Consider the following 15,806-nt stretch of genomic DNA (forward strand, 5'->3'; position numbering starts at 1 on the left):
GGTGGTTTGCTGTGGCAAGGACAGCAAAAGGGAAGGTCTGCAGTAAGGCAAAGTCACAGTGTTCCTTAGGTTAGTCCTAGCGGCGCGTGCCCTGTTCCCTCTGGAAGCCACTCATGCAGTCAGCCCTCTCTACGGTTAGACCTTGTAGGGGAGCACACTACGTAAGGTCGTGAATGCAAGAAGTGGCTCATTGTAGGTCATTGTAGGTCTCCCCGACCCAGTCACCGGCAATTTCCATTAACACTCCATTGAAAGAATACTAGCAGTACCCCTGCTTCTCTCCCATAAGCGGAGATACAAATAACCTACTATGACTCCTTAAAGTCCAGTTTTTGTAACTGTACTGGGATAGTGCCTCACTACAGTTACAGACTCACTCATGACCTAGTCAAGATGACAACCCTTTCCCCCAGGAGGTTTCCTCCCTTTCTAAGTCACTAGATTTTAGTCACTTTTGAATTTATTTTTAACTTTTAAACTTGTGAAAGAAATATTCTTGAATAATTTTATCTGCTTTGTTAGACTATAGGCTCCTTGGGGACAATGTAAACTTTCTTTATCACACTTTTGTATCATTAAAAAATAACATGAACTCAAGGCTAGAGAGAAGGCTCGGCGATTAAGAACACTTAGTTCTCTATCAGGGGACCCAGTGTCAGTTCCAAGTACCCACATGGCAGCTCGCAACTGACTACTAAATAGTTCAGGGAGCCTGACGCATCCTTCTGATCTCAGAAGGCATTAGGCAGGCCTACAGTGCACAGACATACAAGCAGGCAAGACATCCACACACACACACACACACACACACACACACACACACATATTTAAAACCAACTCAGAATTACTAGCAATAGAAGCAAGGATGTTTTCAGTTCACCCGAGTCTGATCAATCCTAGGCAGACTGAATACTGATCAAGGAGATCAATCCTAAGGAATACACATCCCAACAACAACAACAAAACAAGCAAAGTGATGAGTATTAAGCTCCCTTTACTGATCTATTTGACATGTGCATAATTTTTTCATTAAATATCTATTTTTCATTAAAAATACATACCACCAAAAATGATTCTCACATTACTTATAGTGCCTATATAAAACATTACATCACATAAATAATACTTACCCATTTGTTTTTATTCAGATGAAATAGTAGCCGGGTGTTGGTGGCGCATGCCTTTAATCCCAGCACTCGGGAGGCAGAGGCAGGCGGATCTCTGTGAGTTCAAGGCCAGCCTGGTCTACAGAGTGAGTTCCAGGACAGCCTCCAAAGCAATACAGAGAACCCCTGTTTTGAAAAACCAAAAACAAAAGAAAGGAAGAAAGAAAGAAAGAAATAGTATTACAATTTCAAAGATAAATAATTTATTCTGGAAGATTATGCATTTTTGTAAATGTCCCAGGTTTTATATTTGAGCATCCTGTTATTTACTTGTCAATTCATAAACCTCATGGCACGACCTTCAAGTGATTTATGACAGCCATACTACCTTAATGTGCTTTATCTGTGGAGGAGTTTTAAATTTTGGATTCCAGTTGTACTCTGGTGATAACACCCTAGTGGGCTTATTGATTAAAAAATATTTATTTAGGTATCTTTCATATGTGCTGTCAAGTTCATTTGTTCTGTCATCTGCAATTCCCTTTAGATATTGTGTAATGAAAGTTAAAACATTACTGGGTGTGCCACCAATAATACCACTGTGGTAATAGAAGTCTCCCTGGCCAAAGGGGATGAAGGCTGCTGACTTAACTCTTCTCTCATAAGGGAAATCTTTGGGAGTTTTAAAATACCACCATGAGTGGAGTTGAGCTACAGATTGGCCCAAGGTTTCAACACCAAAGTCCTTCTTGAAGATCTGGTTCGAAGTCATAGTGAAGAGAAAGTTGACTTCATACTGGATGTGACGTATGATTTTACTTTCCATGTTCTTCATGCTTCTGAGAATAGGGTCTTGATAGTAATCTCTATCAGATAGAAAAAATGTTTTAAATGACCGACGAGGACCCAACTCTAAGTACGGTAGCCTGTAGACGTTGTCCATCAAGATGTAAAAGACAACATTGTAGCCAACCATGAAGTATTTATCAGCAGATTTTATGAAGTGTTTCAGGTACTGTCTTGTAAAGCTATGAAAAATGGGGCAAAAAAAGAGACTTCACTGAAATTCACCAGGAGATACATGCCATTTAGTATGCCAAGTAACACAGGTGCCATTGATGTTTAAGAATATAAAGATGGAGAGATTGTGTCTATCTTCAGCTGTCTTGGTTAGGGAAAGAAAATATAGAAAACTCAGGGCCTGAGAAAAGACCAAGTTCTTTATGAAGAAAGGGGTAGAGAATTGCTAATGCCGGAGAAGATAACAACAGCTACAATAACAATCCACTATCCACAGATACCCAGGCCAGTCAGAAAGAACGGCAGGTTCTTAGGAAACTGTGAATGGAGATAATCCATGGCTGCTCATCCCTATCTCTCCAAAATGTAAAGGATAAAAACCAGTAGTGCATACTTTCCAGTAACAAGGACAGCCAAGCCTATGGTAATGTTCAGTCTCTTATAATACTTGTCTAGAACTTGTCTATTATAAGTTCCTTCCCATATGACCGGAGCGAGCCAACCAGTTGTTGCTATAACATCAGGACGTTTTCTGTTGAACAAAAAAAGAACAAAAAAACTTAGCAGATTATCTTACTGTGACAGTAGGAGTTATGAGAGTGATATTAGCTAATGCTTGAAGAGTACTTACTATGTTTTAACTCCAATTTTCCCTCTCTCCCCCCCACCCCCAGGAAGATCTAGAGTATTTCTCTTGCAGAGCTGGGGAGATGGCTCAGTCAGTGAAAACGACTGCCATGAAAGCATGAGGAACTATGTGAAAAATCTGGGCATGGTGCCCACCTAGAGGTAGGGACAAGAGGATCCTTAGTACTTACTGGCCACACAGCCTTGCCCTCAGTAACTTCAATTCTGTGAGAAACTGTCTCATAAAATAAGGTAGGAACAGACTGAAGAAGATCTTGTGGAATATTAGTTTAAGATGTGCTACATTCACTTATGCTGTGGAACGTTTGTTGAATGATGCAAGGATGTATTGCATTCTTTTATGTTGCATTTGTTTAACTCTATGAAACTGTGTTACTTTGCCTGCCTAAAACGCCCGATTCGCTTAATTAAAACGCTTAATGGCCAATAGCTAGGCAGGAGAAAGGTTATTTAAGACTGGCATGAAGAGAGAAAAATATGGGCTCCAGAAAGAGGAGGGAGGAGCAAGGAAAGGGGAAGGAGAGGAGGATGCTGGGAGCTAGCCACACAGCCAGCCACAGAGTAAGAAGGGAAGATATATAGAATAAAGAAAGGTAAAAAGCCCAGAGGCAATGTGCATTTAAAAAAATAGATAAAAGCTGGCTAGAAACAAGCCAAGCTAAGGCCAGGAATTCATATGTAAGAGCAAATCCCCATGTATTTACTTTGGAGCTAGGTGGTGGGCCCTCAAAGAGTGAAAAAAAAACCTACAAGAAGAGAAAATTTGGTATCAATCTCTGGGCACCTGCACACACATGCAAACACAACTTCACACAATGAATTCTTTTCTATATTCCCTTTTCAACTTTTCCCTTATGCTTTAGGCACATAGATGCAACGTAGAAGAAGATGAGACTACTAGGACAAAGAGAAAAGTCCAGACTTGTTTCTGATGAGTAGCAACATGATGGTAGTTTTCATAGTAATAAATAATCAGTCTGAAGTCAAGGCATTAAAATGCCATTAACATACACATCTTAGAGAGAACTGAATACAAAATTAGATTGTAAATTTAAGTACAAATCTATATCTACACAGATAAACCTGGCAATCCTTATTAATTTATTAATAATTAGAACCAGACATTTCACTCCTCTTTGCCAGTTCCCAAATAACCACTTAGAGTTTTAATATTAATTACAAACTGATGGGGGAAGTTCTGTGTATATGTTTGTCCTATTGGTTGATAAATAAAGCACTGTTGGCCAATAGGGAAGCAAGATAGGTGGGACTAGGAGAGGTGGAGGATTCTGGGAAATGGAGGCACAGTCAGACACCATGTAGGACTGTAGAGGAGTAAGAGGTCTGGACCCTTTCTTTGATAAGAGAAGACCATGTGGAAATACTCAGATTAGCAGTTATGGGTTAATAATTAAGTCAGAGCTAGCCGATAAGAAACCATAACAAATGGCAAACAGCTTCATAATTAATATATTGTCTCATGTGTTATTTGGGGGCAAAGACAATGGCAGGACCCAGGCAACTGGCAGGAAAGAGTACACGTTACAACAAACTGTTTGACCTAATAGCTCAGGCTTATTATTACCTAGCTGTTACAACTGACTTAACCCATTTTTATTAGTCTATATTTTACCACAAGGCTCATGGCTTGTTACCTCACATCTTGCTTCCCCAGCATTTGCTGGTATCTGCTCTGACTCCATCCTTCTCCTTCCTTTATCTCTGCTTGAATTTCCTGCCTGGCTGTATTCTGACTGATTATTGGCTAAATCAGCTTCTTTACTAACCAATAATAATAAAACATATTCACAGCATACAGGAGGACAACCACAGTCTCTGTCCTTACTATGTGTCTGTCTGTTCAGAAGTAGCTAGCCTACCCTAAATCTTCATTTCATTATAAGTTTAAAGCTAATTCTGTACAAGGTTGGGGTGCCACCCCTGGAGTGCTCGGAATCAGTGAGCAGGTTTTTTTTTTTCCAAATGACATGTTTTCCAAAGCTGAAGTACACAGTCTATAAGGGTAGGTGGATATGGGTAAGTGTCCAGCTCTTGACTACATTAGATAATGCATTTATAGAGTATTTGCTCTGTATGTTTATAGCGTCTAGATTCCATGTGTTGACACATACTAGTTCACAAGGGAGGAATGCATTCCTCAGGAAATAAAATCACTGGTCATTTGAGTTTTCTCAGTTGTTGAATTAAAAGGTAAAAATATCATTAATACCTGATTGGGAAAATTATTCTCATTACCAAGGAAATGAAAATTGCTATTGCAAAAATGACAGCAAGGAGAACTGGCGTCCAAAGAACCCAAAAATTCTATGGGATAGTGTTTATATTCTCGTTTCCAGTAACAATGGTTCTTGGGAAACTGTGGCACCTCGGTAGGGCCACACCATCAAGGGACTCAGAGTTGTCGGGAAAGGAGGTGGTCAGGTCATTGGCCCACAGCATATCAGTAGAGGATAAGGAAGCCATCGATTGACTGTTATCTACTCCATTTATTATCTATCTCCCTAATGGCTGTTGTGATAGGATGGTAACAGTGATTTGTTATGTAAATTATTTTATTTTCTCCCCTTTCTCTGCTCCTTTGTGGGGGTGAGTATCGGTGATGGCTATTTTATGATGGTGCAGTTGATGGAACTTTACGCTTGTCCTGCTTGGGGACATGAGTTTCTCCATGTTAGTGAAAGTCTTGAGAGACAATGTCAGTTTGTAGAAGGATAGGATTGTGCTAGCTGTTTTCTGTTTATCTTTTTACCTATCCTCATCCCTTCTCCACTCTGGGAGTAGATTGTTTTCCCCAAGTCCTTTGTTCTGTGGCTTCTACAAATGAGAGATACCAACGAAGGGTCAAAGGGCAGGAAGTGAGAGAGGTCATGATGCCCGTCTTCTTCTCTTCCACTTTTGCTGGACAGCCATGTCCCTCCATGACTACTGTTTGGGATGGCTCCTCTTTCACAGTTCTGGCAATTCCTGATCTCTTAAAGCCATCCCTACCTTTGCTTCTCTAGGCCTATGTGTGTTCATAGCCAAGAATGAAGTATTTGATATTATAAAACTAATGACAAGTAAATACATAAACAAAACATTACTGGTAATCTACCCACTACAGATTGGAAAATAAGTGGTATAAATAGTTCAATGTCATTGAGTAGCCTAAATCAAACATTTAAATGCGTATCTTTTCACTACTTAGTTTAATTTCCTAAGTGTGTTTTGTCTACATACATATATGTGTACCACGTGCATGCCTAGTACCCACAGAGGCCCCAAAAGGGCAAGGACTCCCCTGGAATTGGAGTTATATCTGGGTGTGAGCTGCATGTAGGTTCTGGGACTCAATCCTAGGTCCTCTGCAGAGACATCTCTCCAGTTCCTATTTAGTTGCTTTATTTTTCTTTTGTAATATGTGTGTGACCTGCAGGCATGTGTGTATGCAAGCTTACAAGTATGTGGGCTCATGTCTGTGCATTGCATGTGGAGGCTAGAGATTGGCATGGGGTGTCTTCCTCAGTTACCCCCCCCCCTTTATGTATCAAAGATGACTTTCACTTGAATCCAGAGCTTACCAATTAGGGGAGTTTAGCTAGCCAGCCTGCTCCAGGGATCCCCCTCCTCCACTTTCTGAGTACAGAGACAAGCTGGTTCCCCACACACCCAGTATTTCTGTGAATGCTGGAGATGCAAACTCTGGTCCTCATGTTCATGCAGCACCCACTTCACCACACAGAACCAATTCCCAGTCCTTGAAATCTGGAGCCTTTATCCCAGTAAGTGACTGCTATGAGGCATCCATACTGTTAATACACATGTGCGGACACACACACACACACACACACACACACACACACACACACACACACACACACACACACACGTATATTTGTTGGAATATAATAGCCCCTAGATGGTAAATATCACAGAATTTCAGTGAAATGCATAAATGCACTATAGACATTTTATAAACATGTTTATACTATATAAATATAATATCACACAGCCATTACAAGAGAATAATGATCTCACCAGAATGTTAATGCCAAATGAGGATGGTAGAGAGAATTGTCACGAGCAAAACATCATGTTTGCATCCACGGAAATGTCACAGAGAAACTTATTCATTTATATAATTAATATGATAATTATTGTGATAATAAATTAAAATTTAGAGGAATCAATATTGGCATATTTAGGTTGAACCTAAAGATGTTTTCTCCACAATAATACCAGGAATGATAATCCAAGTAAAATATGACAGCCTTCTTAACTGTGTGATTCTTGAGAAGTAGACCATAAACATGAAAGAAATCTTAAAATATCCAGAAACAATGAGAACTTGGTTCTAGTGTTTTGAGTATCTACAGTTTGATAAAAGAAGAGCATTTTCTTCAAACTGAATTACATTATTGTTTTGTTCTTACTTTGGATCAAACCAGGCTGAGAGCTGAGGTTCTTCCAAATGATCATTCCTAGGTACAAAGAGAAGACTCGCATCAGGAGTCAGCTCTCTTATATGACAGGCACAGTTTGGTGCAAAGAAACAGAAATAGAAAATCTTATCAATACCCCCAAAAGGAGATGACTCAGTGGGTGGGCTGAACAGCAGCATGCGGATAGAAATCATTCAAAGGGTAGACTCAACAGCAGGGTGGGGGTGTGGAGAAATCACTCAAAGACCCATCAAACTGTTAGACAGGCTATCAGAAACCACTTAGTTTGAACAACAGAGACAAAAACTAAAAACAAAAGAGATGGAGTGGGCCGTAACAAGACAACACTTGTGTGATTGGAGTCTCTAAAGGAGAGGAGAGGGAGATGGTACTGTACTCTCCAGGGAGAGATGGAGAGTTTTCATCAGCTTGACACAGGCTAGAGTCATTTGAAAAGAGGAGCCTCAGTTGTGAAAATGCCTCTGTAAGATCAGGTTGCAGGGCATTTTCTTAACTAGTGATTGAGGGGGAGGGCCCAGCCTATTGTGGGTGGAGCCATCCCTGGGCTGGTGATCCTGATGAACTACTGTAAGCCAAATAAACCCTTTTGTCTTCAAGTTGCTTTTGGTCAGAGTGTTTCATTACGGCAAATAGTGGTTAAAAAACAAAACAAAACTGAAGTATCCCCAAATATGGCAAAAGAGAAACAGATTTAAGATTCTATTTGAATTGAAAACTAGGGAAAAATATCTTGCAAGAAGCCAGAGAGAAATGATCCTTCACCTATTGAAGAGGGGAAAAAAACAACAACAACAACAAAACAAACAAACAAACAAACAAACAAACCAACAAGTGAATTTCTCATCAGGAACCACAGAGGCCAAAAGTAAACAACACAATATTTTCTAGATTAAATTTTTTTGGGGAAAAAGCCTGTTAATTAAAATGTCTCCAGTAAGCTTTGCTACGTATGAAGTATATACCAGTAAAAAGATACAGACTGTTAGTAAACACAACTACTTAGATCTCAAGGGCACCATGCTGAGTGACAAACTCTTTTATCAGTATATAATATATTTTATGATCCTATTTATAAGTCTCAAAATGACAAAATGCTTAGTATTGGGACCAGGGATGAAGCAGGATCCGGGACAGGAGGGTAGCAGATCTTGATTGGTGTTGTGATTGTATGTATCTCTACGTGTGACAAAAAGGCAGAACTCACTATGCCCCTTGTCTCAGCATCAATTTCCAGATTCTGAGTACAGATGCATAAGCTGTAACACTGGGGATCATCAGAGGAGGGTCAGGTGACAGGGACACATGACTTCTATGCAACTTCCTGTGAGCAATCGTTATTTTGAAATAAAATGGAAGATCATAAAGAGATCATCCTGTTATTTTCAGAGATGTCTTTAGCCAAAGATATTTCATTATGCGATTTCCCAGGAAGGTGTTTTTTTCAACATCCAAATTATTTTTTGCCTAAATTCATTAAAATGTGTAGTAACAGTGAATTTCTTTTTTTTTTACATAAAACTAATTGTATATATTTTTAAGCAACATGGATTCGAGATTTTTTTTCTATTTTTCTTTTATTGAAAATAGGTTTTAGGCTGGGTGGTAGTGGCCCATGCCTTTAATCTCAGCACTCAGGAGGCAGAGGCAGGCAGACCTCTGAGTTCAAGGCCAACCTGGTCTGCAGAACAAGTTCCAGGATAGTCGGAGTTACACAGAGAAACCGTGCTATAAAAATAAAAACCAACCAAACAAACAAACCAAAACACACCCCTCAAAAAGAAAATAGATTCCTTTTGCATACAATATATTCTGATTATGGTTTCCCCTTTCCCAATTCCTCTGCATTCCTGCCCACCTCCCCTCCCATTTGGATCCACACCTTTTCTATCTCTGGTTAGAAAACAAACAAGCCCCTAAAGAATAGTAATAAATTAGCTGGGCGATGGTGGCCCACGTCTTATATTCCAGCACTGGTGAGGCAGAGGCAGGCAGATCTCTACAAGTTTGAGGCCAGCCTGGTCTACAAAGCTACACAGAGAAACCCTGTTATCGAAATACCAAAACAAAAAAGAAGAAAGAAATACATTTAAACAAAACCAAACAAATCAAAATAGGACAAGACAAGCAGACAGAAGGAAAAGAGCCTAAGAAAAAGCACGGGAAACATACAGACACAGACCATTTTTGCACACACAGGGATCTCATAAACACACGAAATTGGAAGCCTGATGTGCATGCGAAGAACCTGTAAGGTAAAAAAAGGAGTCTGCTGGTCAGAAGGAGGCCCAAGCTTCAGCTGTGTTAGAGGGAGCAGTGAGCCTCAGGCCCAGGAACAGGGAGCAGCCACCGGGTGAGATGACAGCAGTGATTTCCAAAGGTAGCTTTCAGGAACTATCGAAAGAGCATCTGTGTCCCAGCCAGCATCCACTGCCATTTCTCAGTTGGAGATAACCCACTGCCACAGTGACCACTGTACCTTCAGCCCCACCCACACCTAGAGGAGCAATCACCAGAGTCACGGCACCACCTCCAATGGGAGGAGCGTTCCCTGGAGCTGTAGCACCACCTGCACCTCATGGACTGACCACCTGAGCCCTGAACCTACTTCCACCGGGAGGAACATTCACCAGAGGCTCTGCTCTGTTTGTGCCTGAAGGAGCGATCAATGGAGCCACATCCCCCAACTATACCAACTGGAGGAGAGAACCCTTGAAGCACAAGCTCCATCTATACCCATTAGAGGAAGAGATGCATAGACAACGAGGTAAGAACACACTCAACAATATGAAGAGTCATATTACACTGTAGAAACTAGTGGTGCAGCAACAGCAAGACCTGAGCATCCCAACACAGATGAAGCAGAAGAAAACAACCTAAAAAATAACTTTATGAGGATGATGGAGGCCCTTCAGGAGGAAATGAAAAATGCCCTGAAAGAAATGGAGGAAAATACAAATAAAAAGCTGTAAGAAAACCCTTAACGAAAACCAAGAAAAAGCAATCAAACAAGTGAAGGAAATGATTCATGACTTGAAATCTGAAATAGAGGCAATAAAGAAAACACAAACTGAGGGAATTCTAGAAATAGAAAATCTGGGTAGACTATCAGGAACCACAAATGCAAGCATAAACAACAGAATACAAGAGATGGAAGAGAGAATTTCAGGTTTTGAAGATATAATAGAGGAAATAGATTCATCAGTCACAGAAAATGTTAAATCCAACAAATCCTCAGCACAAAACATGCAGGAATTTGGGACACCATAAAAAGACTGAACCTAAGAATAATAGGAACAGAAGAAGAAGTCCAACTCAAAGGCACAGGAAATATATTCATCAAAATCATAGAAGAAAACTTTCTTAACCTAAAGGAAGACATGCCAATGAAAGTACAAGAAGCTTACAGAACACCAAATAAACTGGACCAAAAAAAAAAAAATAAACAAACAGAATAAAAATATTAAGAGCTGCAAAAGAGAAAGGCCAGGTAACATGTAAAGCAAACCTTTCAGAATTACACCTGACTTCTCAGAGGAAACAGTGAAAGCCCGAAGGTCCTGGACAGACATTATGCAGACACTAAGGGACAATGGATGATAGCCCAGCCTACTTTACCCAGAAAAGCTTTCAATAACCACAGATAGAGAAAACAAAATATTCCATGATAAAACCAAATTTAAACAATACCTATCCATAAACCCAACCCTACAGAAAGTACTAAAAGGAAAACGCCAACCCAAGGAAGTCAGCTACATCCACAAGAACACAGGAAATAGATGAGCTTACAGCAGCAAATCCCAGTGATGGGCACTGAACACACAATGCCATCACCAACGACATAAACAAAACTAACAGGAACCAGCAGTCACTGGTCATTAATATCCATTATATAAATGCTCTCGATTCACCTATAAGAAGACACAGGCTAATAAATTAGATACGAAAATAGAATTCATCCTTCTGCTGCATACAAGAAACACACCGCAACCTCACAGACAGACATTGCCTCAGAGTAAAAGGTTGGGAAAAAAATTTCTGATCCAATGGACCTAAGAAACAATCTGATGTAGCTATCCTAACATCTAACAACATAGACTTCATTCAAACTAAAATCAATCAAAAAAGATAAAGAAGGGTACACTTCATATTCATCACAGGAAAAATCCATCAAGAGGAAATCTCAATTAGAATCTATGCCCCAAACACAAGGGCTACTGCATTTTTTTTTGTTTTTACGAGTTTCTCTGTATTGTTTTGGAGGCTGTCGGTCCAGCCTGGCCTCGAACTCACAGAGATCCACCTGCCTCTGCCTCCCGAGTGCTGGGATTAAAGATGTGCGCCACCACCGCCCGGCGTGCTACTGCATTTTTAAAAGAAACATTACTAAAGCTTAAATCACAAATCAAGCCTTCAACACCCCACTCTCACAGCGGACAGGTCTGCCAGGCAGAAACTTAACAGAGAAATAAGGGAACTAACAGAGGTTATGACATCCTAAAATTTGCAGGCAAATGGGCAGAACTAGGGAAAAAAAACATCCTGTGTGAGGTAACCCAGATCCAGAAAGACAAATGTAGTATGTACTCACTCATAAGTGGATACCAGACATAAAGCAAAAGATACCCAACCTACAATCCATACCCCAGAGAAGCTTGAACCCTCTTCCAGAAACAGATGCAGAAATCCACAACTAACCAATGGACTAAGCTCCTGGAGTGCAATCAAAGTGAGGGAGGAGCCATAATCTGAACAGAGGAGTCAAGACCATGATGGGGAAACACACAGAATCAACTGACCCGACCAGAATCACTGACTCAGGTCTGACAAATGGGGAACCTGAACTAGACTCCCTTAATATAGGTGACAATGGTTGACTGGGATAATGTATGAGGCCACTGGCAGTGGGTCCAAGATCTAACATCAATGCCCAAATTGACTTAGTGGAGCCCATTCTATATGCTCAGCCTAGACACAGGAGAGGTGCCTTGGTCCGGCCTCAATGAGATGATGGACAGACTTAGTAGACTACCTAAGGGAGGCCTTACCCTCTCTGAGAGCCGATGGGAGGAGGGGGAGGAGGGGGAGAGTGGGAGAAGAGGAGGGAGCGGGAACTCGGATTGGAATGTAAAAAAATAAATTAATTTAAAAGTTAAAAAATTAAAAAATAAATAAAAGAAAATTTAGAAAAAAAAAGGGAGTCTGTTCTCTGGAGGGTTGATTTCTCAGTCTTGGTCTCCTACATGGTTGTGAACGGTAGGAACCGGGCTGTGGACCCTGTGATTACAGAGCGCTGACACCGTCTAAAGAAACAACACTGTCTTGGACAGGGATGCTTATTTAAGTCGGTGACAAAACGGTTCTTCTCTCCACAGCGTCTCCACTAGAAAGCACTTTGCCTCCACCCTTCTGTAATAGTCATGGGACAGACTCTTACCAACAGATGTACATCTTCTGCAGTTGATTCTTTATTCTTTAAGTAAACAAAAAAGAGCCAATTTAGTTTTAAATTTGAAAAATGCCTATAAATAATGAAAATGGCAAAAAAACCTCTAGTTGAAATTCCTCCTTTTACCTGTTTGTATACACTAAACACTCACTCTGTGCCAGATTTAAGGCTATGAAATATATAACAAATAAAGGTGTGCTAGTAGCTTGTGGGCCAGTATTGTCTTAAAAAAAATAACCTTAGCTGGGCAGTGGTGGCACATGCATTTAGTCTCAGCACTCTGGAGGCAGAGGCATTGTGAATTCGAGGCCAACCTGGCCTACAGAATGAGTTCTAGTACAGGTTCCAAAGTTACACAGAAAACCCTGTCTCGAGAAACAAACAAACAAACAACAAAAACCCCAACCATTCAAACAAAAAAAGATAACAGACTATAATGCCTAGCTGTAAATCTCCTTTATTAAAATACAGTAACTCTGGAGGACAAATAAATGTAACTTAGGGTGCCAAACCAAAGGGTTAACTTTAAAGACATTACTACCCCATGCAGCTGCTTTTCAAACAGCCTCTGGCATCATTGGGTCCCTTACACTATGGAGAGTAGGGTAGGAGGAGATGAGAATCCATATTTTTCAGTATGAGGGAATGTTAACACATTTCCCAAGTGTGGCCTATGCAGGTAGCTGTATTAATCTCATTCACAATGACCAGAACTTTTAATTGTTTTCTTAAAAAAGTAAGCCAGCCGCCATTGTAAAAGGTGTTTCTGTGTTACACGCTGAGGAGACAGACTCAGAAGAGAAATGAAGAGACTGGACTGAATTTCAAGCTAAAGTAGTTAGCAGAGAAGGTGGGGTTTTGTTGTTGTTGTTGTTGTTGGTGTGTGTGTGTGTGTGTGTGTGTGTGTTTGTGTGTGTGTGTGTATGTGTATTTTGAGACAGGGTTTCTCTGTGTAGCTCTGGTAGTCCTGGAACTCACTCTGCAGGCCAGGCTGGCCCTGAACTCACAAACATTAACCTGCTTCTGCCTCAACGTATGCACCACCATGGCCTGGTGTTGCTCAATCGTCTTCAAAGTTGAAAAAAAAAATGAAAGACTTAATGTATATGTTCACCAAAGAAAAACCACTTTCTCCTGAAGTTAAACTGGAGAGTGCTTGAATGTCTGGGCAGAAGCCTTTTTCAGCTATCCCAATCATTAGTGTCTAAGATGCAGCAGGGTTTCTTATTTACCTGTGGTGGTGCTTAGACAATGCCAGCAATAAAGCAAGCAAGATTAGTGACAGCATTTTTCTTTTAAAATTCATTCCCTCCTAAAAATAAAAAAAGAGAAGAAAACGATATTTCAGTAAAGGTTCAAAAATAAAAAAAAAAAAACAACTTTCTTTAGTATCTTCCAATCTGTAGAAATTTGTCCACCAGCTTCAATGTCTGATCCCAGGTTGCTGTACTGTTGAACTAAGTATATCACAAAAATAGTAAAGCCAAAAATAGGCTCAAAGACCTCAGGACTAACCACCTCAAAATACACACACTGCCTCATAGGCATACGAGACTCAGGCATATCCTTACAGTGAACGTCCAAATAAAAGCATTACGCACCCACAAAGCACGGTGTGTAACCAGCAGTCTTGATAGCTGCACACAAACTGGGTTTTGGCAGGCATCATTCAAAAGTAGGTCTTGCCTCTGGGTGCTGGAACGGTCACCAGTCCCACGAGTAGTGAGTGTGTGACCCACTCAAGGTCTAAAAAGTAGAGTTTGAAAACAGGGCATAGTGGCACACACCTTTAATCTGAGCACTTGGGATGCAGGGACAGACAGAGCTCTGAGTTTGAGGCCAACTTGGTCGGTCTGCATAGTGAGTTCCAGGACAGCCAGAGCTCTATGGAGAGACCATGGAGGGGGGCAGGGATTTAGGATATTTTATTTTTTTTTTAGTATTAATCAAAGTTGAGATGACATTTTGGAAACATGGGCTAAAGAAAATATTTGACAAATGTCTCATCTGTTTCTTTGTACCTCTTTATACCGTGTTCCCTCAAGTATTTAAGGTGACAAATGTGACATATTTTTATTGGAAAGGTCTTTTTTTCAGGTAATACTATACAGAGCATAGCTCCATGTCCCAACGACAATGTAAAATGTTCACTATTTCAGCTCAAGATTAGTTGGAACAAAGTTTGAATGATTTCCTATCTATGTGCCTGTAATGACATTATTCTCAGAATTCAGGAATATATTGAATATATCACTTATTGTTCTGTATAATATAGTTTTTAGGCCAATATTTGGGAATGATGACCAGCTACTATTTTTACCATGATAATCTAAAATTTTATACATTCCTTCCCTAAGAGTGACTTTACCTTTGGTTTTGATAAAGAGGAATAGTAGGAAAAAACAAAAGCAAAAACAAAAACAAAAAAACAAAAAACTCCAAGTCAGGTCCTGTGCGGTCTCTTCTGTCGCCAAGTCTTCTCTTCCTGGTGACTTCACCAAATTCTCTGGATGATGGAAGCATTAGAAGCTGCTGTCACAATGACACCTTAGGTAACACGTTATCCTTATGGCTACCAAAAACAGAACTTTGTCTCATCTGAAAAGCTTGAAAAGTTTTTTTTTAAAAAACAATTCTGATTTGAATTCCCATTGCTTTCTTTATAATATTTACTTACGGACATGTACTTTGAATTATGTGTATGGATGACAAAAATGACAACCATTTCCCTGTGCTTTTCAGACATTGTTACTCAGGCAGAGCTAGTCCCATCTTATTCCTTTTCATGACATATTCATGGTGCTTGTTTTCTTTCCCCCACCCCAGAAGCAGGGATTCTCTGTGTAGCCGTGGCTGTCCTGGAACTCACTCTGTAGACCAGGCTTGGCTTGAACTCACAGAAATCCACCTGCCTCTGCCTCCCAACTGTTGGGATTAAAGGTGTGCTCCTCCACCACCCAGCTGCTTATTTTCCTGATTATAAAAATATCACATTTTCAGGTCATTAAATATCAAGTGCATAAAAGCACAAGGAAAAGATAGCAAATGTAATTACACCATTACACTAACTGAGGCAGTCACACAAAATTTGAGATTACAAGAACCTTTATTTTTCCCCTCACC

The 15,806-nt window shown here is 40.2% G+C and overlaps 1 protein-coding gene across 3 annotated transcripts; it reads right to left on the reverse strand.

The window, feature by feature from the left end:
- Positions 1–1,346: 1,346 nt before the first annotated feature.
- Positions 1,347–15,175, reverse strand: LOC101843894 (N-acetyllactosaminide alpha-1,3-galactosyltransferase-like 1). 3 transcript variants are annotated; one of them, XM_040735692.1, is made up of 6 exons: positions 15,052–15,175; positions 13,916–13,995; positions 12,672–12,707; positions 7,208–7,255; positions 2,521–2,658; positions 1,347–2,134 (listed from the first exon to the last, which is right to left on the reverse strand). In XM_040735692.1, the coding sequence occupies exons 2-6, from the start codon at positions 13,987–13,989 to the stop codon at positions 1,477–1,479; spliced, it is 954 nt and encodes a 317-aa protein (XP_040591626.1). In that variant the 5' UTR covers positions 13,990–13,995; positions 15,052–15,175; the 3' UTR covers positions 1,347–1,476. The 3 variants fall into 3 exon arrangements, 2 of the variants coding, with proteins under 2 accessions (XP_040591626.1, XP_040591627.1); XM_040735693.1 differs by lacking the exon at positions 13,916–13,995; XR_005873173.1 differs by lacking the exon at positions 7,208–7,255 and having other exon boundaries at positions 2,042–2,658.
- Between the last annotated feature and the right edge of the window lie 631 nt (positions 15,176–15,806).

Source organism: Mesocricetus auratus, unplaced genomic scaffold (assembly GCF_017639785.1).
Source record: "Mesocricetus auratus isolate SY011 unplaced genomic scaffold, BCM_Maur_2.0 Super-Scaffold_100047, whole genome shotgun sequence".
NCBI classification, from domain to species: Eukaryota; Metazoa; Chordata; class Mammalia; order Rodentia; family Cricetidae; genus Mesocricetus; species Mesocricetus auratus.